This window comes from Mytilus trossulus, chromosome 6 (genome assembly GCF_036588685.1).
Source record: "Mytilus trossulus isolate FHL-02 chromosome 6, PNRI_Mtr1.1.1.hap1, whole genome shotgun sequence".
NCBI lineage: Eukaryota > Metazoa > Mollusca > Bivalvia > Mytilida > Mytilidae > Mytilus > Mytilus trossulus.
This window is the reverse complement of record NC_086378.1, coordinates 45,980,251-45,999,558: the sequence shown is the minus strand read 5'-3', so window position 1 is coordinate 45,999,558 and position 19,308 is coordinate 45,980,251. Positions and strand designations below refer to the sequence as shown.

The 19,308-nt window shown below is 31.9% G+C and overlaps 1 protein-coding gene across 2 annotated transcripts; it reads left to right on the top strand.

Annotated features, from left to right (window-relative positions):
* The first annotated feature begins 365 nt into the window (after positions 1-365).
* LOC134721433 (IgGFc-binding protein-like) lies at positions 366-17,779 on the top strand. Of its 2 annotated transcripts, XM_063584458.1 has the most exons (10): positions 366-522; positions 3,445-3,564; positions 6,095-6,214; positions 7,121-7,240; positions 8,749-8,868; positions 9,318-9,437; positions 10,732-10,851; positions 13,016-13,093; positions 15,209-15,319; positions 16,347-17,779. In XM_063584458.1, the coding sequence occupies exons 1-10, from the start codon at positions 405-407 to the stop codon at positions 17,552-17,554; spliced, it is 2,235 nt and encodes a 744-aa protein (XP_063440528.1). In that variant the 5' UTR covers positions 366-404; the 3' UTR covers positions 17,555-17,779. The 2 variants fall into 2 exon arrangements, with proteins under 2 accessions (XP_063440528.1, XP_063440529.1); XM_063584459.1 differs by lacking the exon at positions 13,016-13,093.
* Positions 17,780-19,308: the final 1,529 nt, after the last annotated feature.

The following is a 19,308-nucleotide window of genomic DNA, read 5'->3' as shown; positions in this document are numbered from 1 at the left end:
AATGGTCATCGTGCCTGACAAATTCTAAAACTAGTGTTTTAGTTATTTCTATTATGAATGACATAAGAAACAGATTGGGCTGACGGTTTATAGAAATTATATAGTCTAGTATAAATATTTAGAAAATAAATCAAATTAGACACCCTACGCTCGCCGTCCTTTAAAATGTTAACAAACTTTAACCAAGTGTTACTTATAAATCACGAGACGCTGGTTCTTCCTGATACAATATTTTCCGTAATAGGAGTTTTGCTTATTCGGTAGACTCATTTTACGTATTTATTTTAAATTTTAAAAGTGGTAACGTACTTCTACTGAGTGTTGTTTTGATATCTAGATATATTAGATTCTTCCTGGTACAATTAATTTAGTAACAAATCTAGCACGTCTACCAAACAGTCGAAATGTTACCGGCGTGTGATGTGCTGCTATGTTTCTTGTTCTTGATGACAGCATATGGAAATACACTTACTATTGGTTCTACAGTTAATAGTACTCTCTTAGATTCTGAAATATTTAAAGGTGAGATGGTTTTTTATATCACAAGTTCACAATATCATATTATTTTTAGGTTATATCTTCATGTTTTATTAATTATATACACGTTAAGTGTTTAAAAAACAGGCGGCTATAATTAAGGCTAAGCAAAAATATTCTTTAACATTATGATGTATTCCTTACTACGGACAAATCAAGTCTGCTTTATATAAAGGTAGAATTTGAAAGACATTTTCAGATTACTCGACCTAAAAAAAATTATCATTACTTAAAGTTATTATACCACAGTTTTCACTTTCTATAAAGCAAGCGTTGAACTAAATTGATTTGAGCATATGCTAAATTGATTTTAGGATATGCTTAATTGATTTTAGGATATGCTTAAATCATTGATGAATATGCTTAATTCAATTGTGCATAACCTAAAATCGTTTAAGCATATGATGTATTATCAAGCTTATACAGAAATGCTGGTGCGGATTCATGGTCATAAATATTTTATAATTTCATTTCATAAATGCTTAACTCATTTCAGAATATGCTTTATTCAATTAGGCATCCTTACTACAATATGAATAAACTGCATTTCTAGTTTTTAAGAAAATATCCTCCAATGCGTGCAGCCATCACATTAGGGAGCAACCTTTCCATTTATAGGTAGAGGGACTTTAAAGGATTTTTTTTATCTTGACTTAACGAAAAATGTATTCTGCGTGTTTGCACTCTCGCTCGCCGATGTTCTATTTAGAGAATATCCTTCTTTTATATCTTCCTGGTTTTAAATGCTGCTATGAATGCTGCCATTTTTGGGGTCCAATATTGATATCATTGAGGTCCAAGCCCCCTCCAATTAAAATCAAAAGGTAGCGCACTAAAATAATAATAACATTCACTTCGGATCTTTAATAACTTTAAAACGTTCAATTCACGTATTCAATCCTGCACAATTCCATAACACGTTGTGAAAACTGAGTATGATAATGACGATATGTGCGACGTCTTCTGTTAGACATTAAAAAATAAGCATTGAAAATTATCTTTTCATCAAGTTATTGCGATTTGTTTATTATAAGTAAGAACCATATGCAGCAATTTGTCCAACCAGTTAGTTAAGAAAGCGAGTTTTTCTTTGATGAAAACAGTTAACCATATACTAAATTATTTTTTCAGCATAAGCTAGATTCGTTTTAGTATAAGATAAATTCATTTGAATTTTGTTGTTTTAACGCCACTTTTGAGCACCACATTTATACTATTTCGTGGCAGCCAGTTCTTATTGGTGAAAGAAGCCGGAGTGCCCAGAGTAAACTGATAATCCTAGTCAATTAAAATTGGAATCGAGTGCACCTGCACGAGCGGGGTTCGAACTTATAACCTCAGTGTTTACTGGCTAGTGATAACAGTAGTAGCTGCTTGGACCACTATGCCACGGAGACCCCTCTTTTCAATTTGGAATAAGACACATTAATTTAAGCATGAGCTGAATTGATTTTAGAATAAGCTAACTACATTTTAGCATAAGCTAAATACATTTTAGCATAAGCTAAATACATTTTAGCATAAGCTAAATACATTTTAGCATAAGCTAAATACATTTTAGCATAAGCTAAATACATTTTAGCATAAGCTTAATTCATTTTAGCATAAGCTATATTCAATTAGGCATAAGATATTTTCATTTTAGCATTAGCTAAATTCATTTGAGCATAAGGTAAATTCATTTTAGCATAAGCTAAATTTATTCGAGCATAAGCTAAATTCATGTCAGAAAATTCTAAGTCAACTAAGTATATGTGATCAGATATGCCAAGGTTAATACTATCTTGATCCCGCGCTAACATTTCTGAATAAGCTGATCAATTCAACATATGGTAAATTGATTTAAGCCTAAGCTGAAATCATTTAAGCTTATGCTAAAATCAATTTAGATTTTGCTAAAATTAAGTATACCCTAAAATTATTTAGACATTTGCTGACATCAATGGTTATCACCCTGATTCCGCGCAATATCAACGAACGTGTCCTTCTTTTTACAAAAGGTCAATTGGAAGATATCAAAACCGTGTTGACACATATTCCGTATCAACTTCACACAAATATACACGATGGTCTTGAAGTATGGATTCTGTGTACAGACGCTGTTTATCATCTAGTTTTCTTTTATTTGTGTTGAACATATCACCGTTATTGTTTAGTCAGTGTTTGGTGATATCCATGTGACGTGATTTTATACTTGTACATCCCGTTATTCTGTAATTTTTCTATACTAAATTTTGTATTCTTGTTTTTAATTTTTACTTATATGCTTTATCTATATGCTTGTTTGTGTTTCCTTATAAATACATTTGACGAGACTCTACACATATACATCCCGTCATCGTGTCATTGTGCTACTGTAAATGTTTGTATACTTGTCTTTCATTTTTGTTAATGTGCTTTATCTATGTATGTATGCCTGTTTGTGCTTCTTTGTTGTTTAGTTGTATCGTGATTCAGATTATAACACAATATTAATGTTAACTGCTATACCACTATTTTTTATCTTTTATGTCTGTTTGTTTTGTTCACACATCGTTGTCAATATAATTGAATTTCATACAACTGTCATACAAATGAGAGGTTTTGCAAGCTATGAAACCAGGGTTAATCAAACATTTTCTACATAAGAAAATGCCTGTATCAAGTCAGGAATATTACAGCTGGTATTCATTCGTTTGATTTGTTTGAGCTTTTGATTTTTCCATTTGATTATGGTCTTTCCGTTTGGATTTTTTTCGGAGTTCAGTATTTTTGTGATTCTACTTATTTCTTTAGCTTACAAAAACAAGTGAGATGCATCTCTCTTTGGTTTGTCTTATATTTATTCCAAATGTTTATATATAATACTTACTGACACTACTTTTTAGTTGGTCACTCGTTTAACCTTTCTCAATTTTGTTTATTAAGGACTAACTATCAATTCGTCATGTGCGACTGCTTATCAATGTAAAGGAAAACTGGTTTGTACCGATGGACAATGCAAATGCAGCGACAATTACATCTGGAATGGCACAAGCTGTATTGAAGGTAATAAAACATAAGATTATATTAAAATACATTCATTTTTGTTGTTGTAAAATATCACAAAAAAAGTATACGTAAACCATATATAAAATTACTGATAGGCAAAAATTGATGGTTTGATATTTTGAATTTCAATAATAAACACATCACATATGTCAAGCTTAACATTTTGTACACCTGCCGCGAGTTTCGTCAATAGAAGACTCACAATTGACACTCCAATGAAAAACGATGAAAAGACAAAATGAAGTACGAAGTAATGCAGTTCTCTAGTTTTGAGTTTATAGTACAAAAATGAGATAACTTGAATTTAAATAATGAAGACAACATAGTGTGCATTTTTCTTAATAATACATGTAGGAACTTCTACAGGGAGAGAGGACGGATTATATTTAAAACATATATGGGTCATTTCAAAAAAAATGTCGACTTTTCAGTACACCAATGCTAAAATTTTTATTTCTAATGGACATTTAATTGTAATGGTTTAAATGAAAGCTTGTCGAATTATGATTCAGATCATTGATAATAAACACGATTTACATCTATTTTGATAAAATTAAAATGTGTTTAAGTCATATTTTGGGGGTATTTGTGTGAGTACAGTGTCAGAAAAACACATTTCAAATGATTTTTTCCCGATTTTCTGATCGCCTTGATATCTGCAAAAGGGACTTTTAAAGAACGTAATTATTTACTCTAACGAAAAATCTTAGCTTCTTTATCATTTTATGTAAAATATTATCTACAAACTAAATTCAATCAGCGTACGGGAAGTTCATGTCCATCCTGTTACCGCTACTTAAATAGCCGTTTAATTGTTCTCCCTATGAATATTGAATCAGTCAATGTTGATTTCAAAAGTGAAAAGTAACCTTTACATGTAAAACGCCACGTTTCTTGAACGACAGTGTAGAGAAAAGAAATTTTGAAACATTTAGTGAAAAAAAAAATAGAGGGTACTTTTTTCATGTCTATGCTGTTACCAATAATTTTGATTAATTACACCAACAGTATACTTATTTAAAGTGCAATAACGTGTTGGAAACCAAATTCACAACAGAAAACCATAATCACTTCACCAAAGGGAGTAGTTATTTCAGAACAGCATTCAAAAATGCAGAAATTTGTCTATCCTGTTACTATGATTGCTATGGTTACATTAACATGATAGACAATTGTGGACAGAAACGTCGTTAAGTTTTTTATCTTTACATATTGTTGCGAAACAAATGAAGTATTTCGTTGTTTGAACTCATCTCAAAGTTCTAACGTCTTATTCTTCCCAATTAAGCATTTGCAAGTGCACTACTGATATCGGTAACAGGATAGACAACAAGATAAAATTATAGACTTTTATTTAGTGATATATCATAAAAAGTAAAATCACAAAAATACTGAACTCAGAGGAAAATCAATTTGGAAAGTCCATAATCACATGGCAAAATCAAAAAACAAAACGCATCAAAAACGAATGGACAAGAACTGTCATATTCCTGACTTGGTACAGGCATTTTCAAATGTAGAAAATGGTGGATTAAACCTGGTTCTATAGCGCTAACACTCTCATCAAATTTCGCTACATTTACATGATGCGTTAAATAAACAGTCACAATTAATAAAATAGTCAAAATATGGGTACATCGGTCATCATCGTATAACAATTTAACAGGACATAAAAACATCTACTATCTACGAACACATGGATTGATTTGAGTGTCTGACGTCAGAAAAATTATATACGTCACATAAATTTGTCGTTCAATGTGCATACAATAGTTATCAAAAAGTACCAGGATTATAAACAATTTTAAAATTTACATAGGCAATGAACGCATACAGGGTAACGTACGTTCCTGTTACCAATGAAATAAGGAGAAAATTAAACTAACTGATGAGGAATTTACTTGATATTGGGTTTATTTGAAAGAGATAAAACATGCCGAGCAACATGAAATGCTATCTTAGACTTGCATTACTAGTGGTAATTTTTACAACTTTGAAAACCAATTTTTAGAGGTAATTTTCAGTACAACCTGGAATATTGGCAAATAATTTATTACTTTACAGAATGAATATATATAGAAGTTTATTCTCTTGAAAACCATCTGGCTACATAAAACAAGCTTTAAATTTTATCTAAACCTTTTCTTAATAACCCAAAATTTCTTTTGAAAATGGTAACAGGAGATACAAAATATTGAACCACCTATCAAACAATGTTTAAAGATATTCGTGTACGACATTATTAAGATTGCATCTTTTAATATGTTGTTCTTTAAGTACTGTTTGTTTTGATTTGCTTATGTAGAGGGTTGTTTGAATAAGTAACTTTTAATAATTTTTTCAGTTTCAAAATTCGACATTTTTTTTTAAAGGACCCATATGGTAATGATCAAAATACCTATTGACATTAACATGACTATAAGACTTGTTAATTGTGCACTTATTTCATTACTTAACTTCATTGTCCTAAGTTTTAAACGTATATCAGTATATCTTATACTTGAATAAATACATTAAAACTTTGTAGAAAAGACTTTTTATTCTAAATGTAAGCTTACTGCAGAATGTGATGCTACATTGTTTTGTATCTATGGTACCTGTCAATGTGCACAGATGTTCTACTGGAATGGAAATGTATGTGTATCTGGTAAGTACCAACTACGTTAATTAAAATATTATACTTAATCTGAAAAAATATGAGTAATAGCATGCTTAGGGTCACATCATTCTGACTTAACTGTGTTTGTTCTTGGGTAATATTACATTTGTTCTAATGCAATTGGGTAATATTACCCTCCTCAATAAGATATTATATGTAGTAATAAATTTGTTAGCTGAAAATATAGATACAAAAGCATTATGCTGTCTGCCATATTTGTTTTTCGTTGATTTTTTAAAGTATGTACCGGGTTGAGTGTTTTCTATTTTGAATCAGTTTCACATATTGACATACTGTTGACTTTTGTTATAATTTATCTGATAACGGGCTCTTTGTGTGTTGACGAATTGCGATAACGTATTGTTGCTTAGTGGATCAAAAATTGTTAATTGTGACATATTTATGACGTCACAGTGACAAACAAAATGTTATGAAATCGCCTTTATACGTGGTATACACAGTATAGAAACTTATATTCATTAACAAAGTCAAAATAATTTTGAAGGAGCTACTTTTACTGTACTATATTGTTGTTTTTTTTTTTAGTTTTTGTTGTTGTTTTTGTTAGATGCCAAATGGTATACAAAATGGTTCTTTCTTTTTTCCTAAAATCTTAATTTTCCTGATTTAATAAAAACAAATGTCGAGAACACTTTACTAAAAAAACTTTAATTGAACATATCTATTTAATATTGGTTATAAAGTAACACATTGTAACATGATCTTGATCCTGATTTTAAAAAGTCAACTTGAAAGCTCAGCTTACACCGCAACACTATATATGAACTGAAATTACTCTTTTATCAGCCGATATAATGTAATTGAAGGAATTGAAAAACATTCTATTACCTAATATTATTATTTTGTTAAGGAATTATAATCATGATTTTACAGAAAAGACAGTAAACGACACTTGCACAAATTCAAAGGAATGTGGAGGAAAACTTCTATGTGAGGATGGAGTATGTCAATGTCTTGTCGATTTATTTTGGAATGGAAACATATGCATATTCAGTAAGTCATATATTCATGATTGCACGTAAAATGTCAATTATGATATAAATATCAATATTATAGCACAAAGTTTGGTAAACATGTAGCAGTACATATGCATCCCTTGACCAGTTAGATATGTGACTACCTTCCACTAGCTGTGCCAGTGAACAACTCATTTAGTTCAGTTGGCAAAGCTTTGACTTACTGTGTCAAGATTCCGGTTTTGAATACCAAATGATAAATCTCATTTTTATGGTTACATCTGACGTTTCAACTGAAAACTCCGAGGTGAACATCGAAATTAAGTGAGGTAAGCATGATTTAACATATCGTCATTATGATATAATGGATCTTGAGGCTGGATTTATCTAGCGGTTTTCCTTGATTAAGAAGATATCTTATCGCCTGCAATAAGCTATCCCAGTTTAATGTACCAAGAATTGAAATCGTGAAAGATCCAATTGTAAATGTATAAGCAATCAATTGTACCAGGATTTTATTTATTACGCCAGACGCGCGTTTCGTCTTCATAAAAATCATCAGTGACGTTTAGATCTAAATTGTTATAAAGCCAAACAAGTACAAAGTTGAAGAGCATTGAGGACCCAAAATTCCAAAAAGTTGTGCCAAATACGGTTAATGAAATCTATTCCTGGCATAAGAAAATCCTCAGTTTTACGAAAACTTCAAAGTTTTGTCAACAGAAAATTTAATAAAATGACTATATAATTGATATTCGTGTCAACACCGATGTGGTGACTACTGTGCTGGTAATAATGTTAAACGGATTATGGTTTATGGCTTCATATTCAACCAATTTGGAACACTCGACCCATAGACTATTGTTACGTCGGATTCTGCAATTTCAAATGTCTCATTTATAGTTTTTGGTGGGGTTCGTGTTGCTTATTCTTTAGTTTTTTCTATGTTGTGTCATGTGTACTATTGTTTGTCGGTTTGTCATTTTCATTTTTAGCCTTAGCTTGGCGTTGTCATTTTTTTTTCGATTTATGAGTTGGACTGTTCCTATGGTATCTTTCGTCCCTTTTTATACATGTAAGCTTTTTATTAGGTACAAAGAAGGAACAAAGAAACAATGACAAAATAAAAATAGGGAAAATAAATTTAAAAAAAGTCGATTCGTTAATATGCGGTTACTCCTAGTATTTATAGATTACCTCGCTCAATGTATTGAGTAAGAAAGATACATTGTTTGATGTTTCCCACTGGAGACAGTGTATTTTAAACATCAATTCAACACTTTTGGGAGAATAATTATGGAATCTGTTTCGCATCAGATTTCAAGAATTTATAATGATTTTTTATTATCATTGTATTCTCTATAAACACCATCAGACAATGTCACATGTTTAACTTTTATTGAAATAAGCTTTCAGATAAACAGATATATCAATGTTTTGGCACTATTATCTTTTCCGCACTGAATATTTGAAAAATAATATGTATTATTGTATTCATGAAATAATCTTAAAAAGTTAAAAAGGCAACACATTAACCTATTTCAGAAAATTTCGATGGACACTCTTGTGAATCTTCTGTTGAATGTGCAGAAAACTTGGAATGTAGGGAATCTATTTGTCAGTGTTCGGAGTCTGAGTACTGGGATATCTCTAAATGTTATACAAGTAAGCAATTCGTTTGTATCTTGCTAGATCAACATGACCAATCTGTTTCAATTCGTTTTCTGCGCTTTTTACGGAAGCTGGATACCTAACATAGCATACAAAACTTAAATTTCACATGCTGCCATACTTGAAGCAAACATGATCTTGCATGAAATTGTTTTAAATGATGTGTGTATTTTTATATATATACATGAACACGGCATTCAATTATGCAAAAATAGACTACGACAACATCATGAATGGATGAGCAGAACACGAACACTTTTTCAGATATACAAATAAGGCATTCTATTATAAAACAGCTGCAATATTTGTTGCGTAGTAGACTAACCATTTTTATTAAACTATTCTAGATCTACTGTTGTTGTATTTTCGATTTTGTATTATGTTTCTGTTTGTATTCATACTTTGTAAATTGTAATTGATATGCAAGCTTTATTGCTTTTTAGAAAAATCTATAAATGATAAATGTATGGAAGAAAAGGAATGCAGCGAAACCTTACACTGCGATATAAATGTATGTCAGTGTGCTAATTCAAACTACTGGACAGGATCTACGTGTTCAATAAGTATATTTTTGTCTGACATATTTTAACGGGTGACAATTCAATGTTTGTGATAAAATTGAGTTAAAATCAATTTAAATATACAGAACTTAATACTTTAAACTAGTTGAAGGGAAAACGTAAAAAACTACAATAAAAATAAATAGTGCTATTTTCTGTTAAGCTGGGGTCACACATTCACGATTTTTACTGCCGTCCTTCACAGGACCATTCCCGATTAATATTTATTAAAAGTCTGATCAAGATCCTATGAATCGTTGGTGGAATTTCAAACTTTAATTAAAATTTGTAAAAAACAAAATTAATCACGACAACAATCAGATATTGTCCAGGAAGCGTCGATATTCAACCGTTTCCAAGCGAATTTATCCCGATAATCCCGTTCTAAATCCGCTTCTAATCCGATTTGTATCTTTCGCCAGGTAAAATTCGACCGAGTCTGTCACGACTGCGTCCCGATTCTACCGAATGTAATCCGACAGAGATCAGATAGTGACAAGATTGTGAACCGACGCTGACGGAAGTTATCCGTTCGAAAACTGTCGGCATACTCGGGATGATCAGGTACTGTCGGAACGTAATCCTATCACGGTCCGCTCTATCGCATTGCAAACGGATTTGTCTAGTCTCAGTCGTATTGTATTCTGTAATTGCCGGGACTCTGACGTGGGTATCATTGACGAATTTAGAATTAATAACGGGACTGTTTCGGAACGGTTTCGGCTAAAACGGTTCGCAATCGACAAGATCTGGATGCAATCTGGACTCAATCGGCAGAAAAACAGCAATAAAAAATTTCTCCAGATCATTCCCGTTCCACAGGACACCGTCCCGAATACATAGAACATTGTTAGGAATTCGATCCGATACCGCAGAATCTGTCACGACATAGGCACGATTGTAATCCGACTAGACAAAATCGGCTGAGTTTCCCCCGAATGTTACGGGACGCACCTAACTATCGGGTTGCTTTGTCGAACTATTTGGACCCTTCCCGACCAGTAGGAATCTGTTACGAACTAAAACGACTGCGTTCAGACAATAATAGGACATTCCAGATAATTGAGGATACTATTCCGACTTTTTCACTTTTCGTGTCCTATCACTGTCTGATCTCAAACGGGAGCAATAATCGGCAATGTGTGAACCCCGCATTGATACGTCTTTTTAAAAATCTACACAAGAAAATTACTGGACAAAAAACAAGAACAAATCTTGTTTTAACTGCTTTTAAACACATAATAAAATCGTTGCCGATTATTATGAAATCAAAGTACATTTAATTTTGTTGTTTCAGAAAAAGATGAAAATAGCTTTTGTAATGCATCAATTGAGTGTAAAGCAACACTACAATGCAGGCATAATCACTGTATTTGCTGCGATCAAGATTACTGGAATGGTCAGGTTTGTGAAGGAAGTAAGAATCATAAATTATTAAACTAAATATGAAATATTATGAACGTTCGATTCTTTTAAATGCTATATTATTTACAACCTATTTTTCTCGAGTAAATCATTCTTTTTTACAGCAATGAATTTCATTAGAACAAATATTCACTGTTGTCTTTAAAGTATTCATGCGAATGAGCATACGATTGTTCTTTTTATATATCCTCTTCTGCTATGTGACGTCACGTTTTCTTTCCATAGACCTATACAGTTTCTCGTCAATCATTTTTTCAATTTTTGTCAAGTGAACGCATCAAAGAAAAAATAGCACAATAACAAAACAAAATATGGAAGCAAGCATGCACTTGTAAATGTGCTCACACGTCCATTACGTAACATTTAACAATTTGCATCCGTAACATTTACAAGTGTTACGTAATCACCACAAGTAAGACTCTCTAATTTCAAATAATTAAAGTCAGATAAAACCTCAAATTTAAAAAAAAATGAAAAAAATGGATAGTTTTCATTATTAAACTTAAGTACATATACTTTTTTTCTGAAGAAAATTCTTGAATTTGTCCGCATTTAGAAGAAGTTTACTTTTTTTAATTGCATGCTTCCAGGAGGCAATTCGCCGACATATTGTCCGTATGCAACGTGACCTTAGCGTGAACCTTTTCGTAAAAATCCGATGATCGCAATACGCATGGATCTGTCACTGAAATAAACTTTAATATGATTGTACATTTTAAACACGTGCTCAATATCCATGCTTTTTGTTGATTGTTAACTATTAGGAGACAATCGGTAAACTTCGGAGTCAAAACACGGCAATATAATAGCTGCCGTATTTGTTAAATCATACCAGACAGAGAGAGAGAAAAAATTATGATAATACGATATATTTGCGTAAAAAATGATAAAAGCGTGCACAGAAGACTAAGTTTATGATATATACATGCATTGGTTCAAGAATTGGATGAACATTATGTTTTACCAGTCACTCGTTTCATATGCCTTTAAGAAATAATACTTTAAAAAACAAACTTTTTTTACATGTAGTTCTGTATAAAAAAAAAAATTGTATTGTTACGTAATGTACATGGATGACTTTCTAAACATAAGCTTTATCCGGCAGGTAAATTTGAATACGTTCATTGATATTGTTTTGGATGTAGCTTTTTCAAAATTCAAATTTTTGCACTCTGAAATATTGTTCAAGATGTGTTAAGTGCTGACATATTTATATATGTTGTTGTTTTATTTTATTGTAAAATGAAAATCTGTGTGTAAGAATATCATTAAGGAGATTAAAATCAGGCACACAATAACACAGAATATTGTCTTATGTTAATAGGTCATGTATGCTACTTTTTAGTTAATAAGAGATGGCATTATCAAACAGCAATACATTCTTAGATAGAAAATTTATGTATGTACAAAATGTAAAACAACGGATGAATAGTGATTTTGTTCCGTCTCTGAATGAATGTAATTAACAATTCGCTGCAGGTATACAATTAGGAAACCTAGTCCGATGTTAGAATATCCTGAAACCTTAACTTAGAGTTATTTCATTTATTAGCACTTGGTCGATTCTACTGCTGTTGTGATGTTAGTCTTCAAATCAATGGTAGATGCAACGGTACTAACATGATTTAAAACAAACAATTCTTGCATTTTTGTTGATAGATTAAGTATTCATAAAAAAAATTGTTGTATTTCTCTCAGTTAAAGTTACTTCTTGATAAACCTAATCGGCAATTTCCCAGGTCATGTTTATGTTTGAGCGTTCCTTTAAGAAAAAAATATAGTGAAGCACTTTAAACGTACGTAATTAAAAGGGTTATATTCATTTACATGATTTACAATCATTTATTTGGTTGTTATCACCGATGGAAGACTGCTAGTCCACATGAATCAGCATGTTTTAAAAAAATCTTTTCTTTACTCTAACTTTCCGTAGATAACAAAAATGTGCAATCGCGCTTGTCCGACATGCTTTAAGATGAGTTTTGCAATTAACGCCCTTTCTGTCATATAGCTGTCCACCTGTTTATGTCTTATATATCCTTGGCTTTAAGATGTTTTTGTTTGAGCATTCCTGATGAAATCAAATTCGGAAGAGCGGTTTGGACGACAGAATCAATAGAGTTATTCTCCATTATCTTTTTTAATCTTTGTTATAGAAAGAAATACGTCTCATCAATGCCAAGACTCTGTCGAATGTCAAGACTCACTACATTGTATTAGAGGGGTTTGCCAAGGTAATGAAACTGAATATAAAACACAAACAGCATGTGCATATATAATTACATCTCTGTATCTTGATATTGAAAATTGTTATAAAATATTTCTTTACTGACTGTTTATTTCCTAAAAACAAGCATGGGTTAAGCCTTTTTCAGCTGATTTTTATAGTTCGTTCTTATGTTGTACTGTTATACCACTGTCCCAGGTTATGGGAGGGTTGGGATCCCGCTAACATGTTTAACCCCGCCACATTATTTATGTACGTGCCTGTCCCAAGTCAGGAGCCTGTAATTCAGTGGTTGTCGTTTGTTTATGTGTTACATATTTGTTTTTCGTTCATTTTTTTACATAAATAAGGCCTTTAGTTTTCTCGTTTGAATTGTTTTACATTGTCTTATCGGAGCCTTTTATAGCTGACTATGCAGTATGGGCTTTGCTCATTGTTGAAGGCCGTACGGTGACCTATAGTTGTTAATGTAAGTGTCATTTTGGTCTTTTGTGGATAGTTGTCTCATTGGCAATCATACCACATCTTCTTTTTTATATGGATAGTAAAGCAAAGAAGGCTCGATAAAATATGTTTGAAAATCTTTGTTCTCAATTTAAGTATACAAACATATATACAATGTATACAAAAAGTCCATGCATTTCATTTACCATATGTCCTCACTTGTTTGGTGGTTAATGTTGTTTAATGGTTTTAGTATCACGAAAGTAGTCAAATGTTAGTTCTTCGAAATATATAATTACAATTAAGAAATAATTGATGCAATGTATACTTTATTGTAGTTTTAACATGGGTAGGCTTTATATTCGCGATATGTTTTTCCCGAGCGAAAGTGAGGTATAAAATACCAGGAATATAACTTAACGCCTATCCATGTTAAACTACACATAACAATGTTAAAACTACAAGTAGTTTTAACATGTAAAGGCATTATATTTGTAATTATTTCCGCCCGAGCAAAAGCGAGGTCTAAAATAAGTGCAGATCGTTGATGTAGGCTCTTTCATGAACAGCCAAAATGAGCGTTATCTGATCTAGGTCAATTGCAAATTGTAACTCATTGTAGTCATTGTATATCTATTATTATCGCTGTTTTATGCATTTTTCCTTTGATCTTTTTTTTGTGATCATTTTTCATATCATGCTACTAGCTTGAGATGGAAAATTATCGCTAAAAACTAAGGAGGCACGTCGCGTTGCTAATGAAATTGACACGAAATTGACAACGTTGTCATAGATAAAATAGCGATAAACAAATTATCATTGGTCATCACTACTCGATGGCTTTTCTCGCTTTCGCCGTACCGGCTCAAGTGAGACAATCAATCTCGTTGAGATGATCAACGGTAATTCTTAATTAACAACATGTGCATCTTTAAAGAGTTTGAAAGTGTTTTAAGTTAATAAAATATTTTAAATGTATGCCAATTTGATAACATCCATTTTTCTACTATAGTCAAAATAAGCATGTGCAGACACATTTTATTAGATTTCAAGCATTGGTTTGTTTACAAAGCGAAAGAAGCACGTCATATTAGAATGACTCACAACAAATCTTAATTTTGAGATGCTTTAAACTTTTGACATGTAAATCCATACACTTGATAAAAAAACCGCGTAAAGATCTTTGATATTAGTATGAATAACGCAGCATTGATAACGCATCTTTGGATGACTTTCATAATTCAAAACATTTTTTAAACAAATCGAGTTAAAATATTGTATTATCAAAGGTTTAAAAAATACATGTTATACCAAAGAACCAAACAATGTGTATAGAAATGATTACAATAAATTATATAAATGTTTAAAATCGGAATATATGAGGGCAAATGCTAGATGCTAATGTGTACTCTTTCTGTACATTGAAAGAAGATAATGTACAAAGTTATTTATCTATAAATGTAAAACAAGATGTATTCTTGATTATATATATATAAAAAAAAAACAGCGATCGGACTTGTATTTTATTCAAAACTTTTCTATGCCTTGTTTAAATGTCATGTTCTTTTGACTCAAAAAGTACGGTATATTGATGGATGTTTTCATTATTCTGTCTTGAATCTTATTTTGAAAATTCAATGAATTTATATTATCTTTAATTCCTAATCAATCTTTTAAGATATTTGTGCTGTTGAACATTGTATGAATGGTGGAAAATGTCAGATATCCGGAAATAGACACTTATGCAAATGTGGTAACGGCTATCTTGGTGACAAATGTCAGTATGCAGGTAAAACTATTTTCATTTTTGATATATTCCTCTAGAAAAGTGGGCGAAAGATACTTGAGGGACGATTAAACTCATAGATAGAACATAAACTGACATTGCCATGGCTAAAAATAAAAAAATAGAAAAATAATAATAGTACACATGACACACCATAGAAAACTAAGAAACACGAACCCCACCAAAAACTAGGGATGATCTCAGGTGTTCCGGAAGGGTAAAACAATAGAAGTAGTATGTCATGTTTACAGTCGCATAACATTAAATGGAAAAATGGTAATGAAATAAATTGTTATTGTAATGTAAATCCTATTGTTTTGTAACAAATAGTTAAAAAATAGTGTTAGAACAACTTTGTTATTTTGTGTGGGGTTGTGAAAAATAAGAAATAAATACATCTTAACCAAGCTAGACGTTAAAATAAAGTATAATTGTGCATAATGATAAACTGAACGTTTATTTTATGAAATAAATTGGTAAAAACATGCCAAATTTCGATTTAAAGTAAAAGATTCAAATAAATGAAGCTGTTCCTATTTTTCATTTTATGCAATATGAAAAAATAAATAAAAATAATTTTTATATATATTGACATCAATGTGAATACTTCTTTGTTACATGTGAGATCGATTAATACAGAGGTATAGACATTTTTATAGCTAATAGTCTCTGGAAGTCATATTATAGAATAGTGCATCACTACGTGTTATTCAGATTCAGAGCAGCACAGTCTGATTTCTATCGAAAGGATTTTAATTGTTCTAGTAGTGATGATATCTATTTCAGTTTTTTGTTATTTCCTTATAAATACCGGAACTTGTGAAAACACCAAGTAAAATTATCATGAAATTAGTTATTTAAATTTGTTTTGTTTTGTCTGTTTTCCAAAACCATTAAAACTGGTGAAGAATTATAGTAATGGTATTTCTATACAGAACATAGTCTTAGAGAAGCCAGCATATATGTAAGGAGTTAAAAATTTGAGTTTTGTATTTTACTTATGTTAAACAATTGTTTTACACTTTTGCAGAAGGCAGAGGGAAGGATTTTATTGTGATATTTCACGAAGCACATGGCAGACCATCGCCACGAATATTACCAGCAATTTACAGAAAGAGCGAAATAAATATTTTTTATTTTGCAAATAATAAAAATGTTTCAGTAACTTTAAATTCAGCCGATAATACTTATACCCTTGATTCTAATGTATTGATGACAAATGGTTTACACCAGGCAGGAGCAGAAATACACTCTACTGTCCCGATTATCCTTTATGGATTTTTATTCCTCCGTCGATATCATTCTGAAGGATTCCTTGTTATTCCCACTCGATATGTTTCAACAGATTACGTCATTCCCTCGTTCACTCCATATGACAGCAATGGAGCGAGTTTATTTTCCCTTACTTCTGTTTATTCAAATACATTAATAGAAATAAATTTTACGATTAAAGATGGATCAGTTTCATACGAGAATATACAATATTCTAACAATCAGACTTTAACATTGGTACTCAATAAGTATACAGCATTTCAAGTTATGCACTCATCAGACCTAACAGGAACAAGAATATTTGCATCGAAGCCAGTTGCTGTCGTCAGTGGAAATAGATGCAACTATATCAATGCCAAAGCAGACTGTCAGCCATTCATCGAAATGGTGTTACCTACAAATCAGCTGGATAATGTGTACGTCATTCCATATATACATTATCGACCTGAAAACACAGTTCGCGTGCTTGCTGTAAATGATACAAATATAGCATTGAAGAGTGGTAACAATCGCACTAGAAACGTACTAAAATCAAGAGACTTTATGGATTATTTCCATACAACCATCTCTTATATTTCATCTGAAAGCGATGTGATGGTACATATTTACCCGCATGAGCTATCACAAAAACATGGAGATGCCTTCATGATGACGATTCCCGGTATTAACCAGTACCTGTATGATTATGATTTCATTGTTCCACCAGATTTTGAAAGTTTCATCAGTATTACAGTACCGACAGAGGCAGTCGATGGATTTGTACTTGACGGTAGTTTCGTGAATTTGAAAAACATTTTCAGTATTTCTGGGGAAGAATATCACTACAGTAGTTTCAGCATTCCAATATCTAATGGATCACATCACATCACACACAGAGAAAAGACACGCTTTGGGTTGTGGATTTACGGGAATTTCACTGACTACGAATCGTATGGATATTCAGCCGGAATGGCTTTTAAAACTTAGCAACTCCCGATGTTAACTAACATTTGGCTAAACACTTTGGTTTTGCATTGATTTTAATCTACAGCAGTGGGATATACTAATTAATGTTGTTATAGTAACAAAAATATGAAGATAGTTAAATTACCACTACTTGTCAACTGTAATAAAGTGAGATGTTACCCCGTTCTAAATACAAATAATGACTGTACATGTATGCATTGCAGTATATTAGAACTTTCCGTTTTCCGTCTGCTTTAAAGTGTTTTTACTTTAAAAGAGGGACGAAAGATACCAAAGGGACAGTCAAACTCATAAAACATGAGCAGCACGACGGGTACCACATGGGGAGCAGGATCTGCTTACCCTTCCGGAGCACATGCGATCACCCCTAATTTTTGGTGGGGTTCGTGTTACTTATTCTTTAGTTTTCTATGTTGTGTCATGTGTACTATTGTTTGTCTATGTCTTTTTTTCATTTTTAGCCATGGCGTTGTCAGTTTATTTTCAATTTATTAGAACTCCTCTGGTATCTTTCGTCCCTCTTAGAAACAAATTGTGGATTTTTCTTTTAGACGATCTTTTAATTTCATAGGGGGAATGGTTGTATACCGGGTTGAAAAACCATGAAATTTGATAGACCTAATTTCAGAAAAAGATCGGGATTTCAAATTAACCAGAAGTTTCTTTATACTAGACGGACACGCTAATTCAGCTTTAAAATGCACTAGTTCACAAGGTAACATTTTGTAGGAAGACGTGTCACCTTGCCCGGTCACATTATTCTTACCCAGATCTAAGTAGTCTTTGTTCTAACTCCTCAATATCAAGTGATTAGCGGAAAAGAAGCATGTGACATTTTTTGGTTTGACCCGGCCTAGTATTCGAGCCTACGACCTCAAGCACTGGAGGCAAACACAATTGTGGCGGTGACATAGTTTGAGGTGTACCTTTAGGACGAATTCGAATTCAGTCAAAGGATTATACTTGGAATTTTTAGGTTGAATTTTACCTCATTACTTTAAGATTACGACATTAATCAAAATATGATCATAGTCTATCAAACCCTTGAAATTACGACATTTAAGGCTTCAACAGTTTAACTCGGAAACTTGAGTTTCAATATCGTCATATTTGACTTCGACAACATGATTGAAAATTTATTTTTACACTTGTGTTTTGACATTTTAATAGTACCAAGTATTGATATATGAATACGTTTCTTGTTCACGTTTTCAATGCCTGAAAGAGAAGACGCATATTGGAAATAGTTATTCGAACAGGTTTGCAATTTTGATATTAAGAACTTCTCATCCATAAACATGTGAAAATGGTTACCTACAAATTAGTTATTTGTGCATTTTACAACAAAAGAAGTGCACAACTTCTATGGATTTTGTTGAAAAAAAAATTCTATTGCATTTTTAATGCAAGTCAAAATTTTGACACATTAACCCCAAGTTCTTAGTTTTAACCTCTCAAATCAAAATAAGAAGATCATTTGTGAAAATTTACGTTGCATGTATATATCAACCTGAAAACATTTTTTTTTCTTTTGACAAATGTGGAGATGATTTATCACATCGATTTTTTTAGATTGACAACTTCCAAATGACACCACCAAAAGAACAAGTCTCTATGAGCCTGTTATTTACTTGCATGGTTATCCTTAAAATATAACACTACAAACTGCTCAGAGTCTGAATTGACCAGTTTTTGTGCTCGACCAGTAAAATCGAGCACACATTTTACCTGACTAGTCTCGACATTGTCTCGAC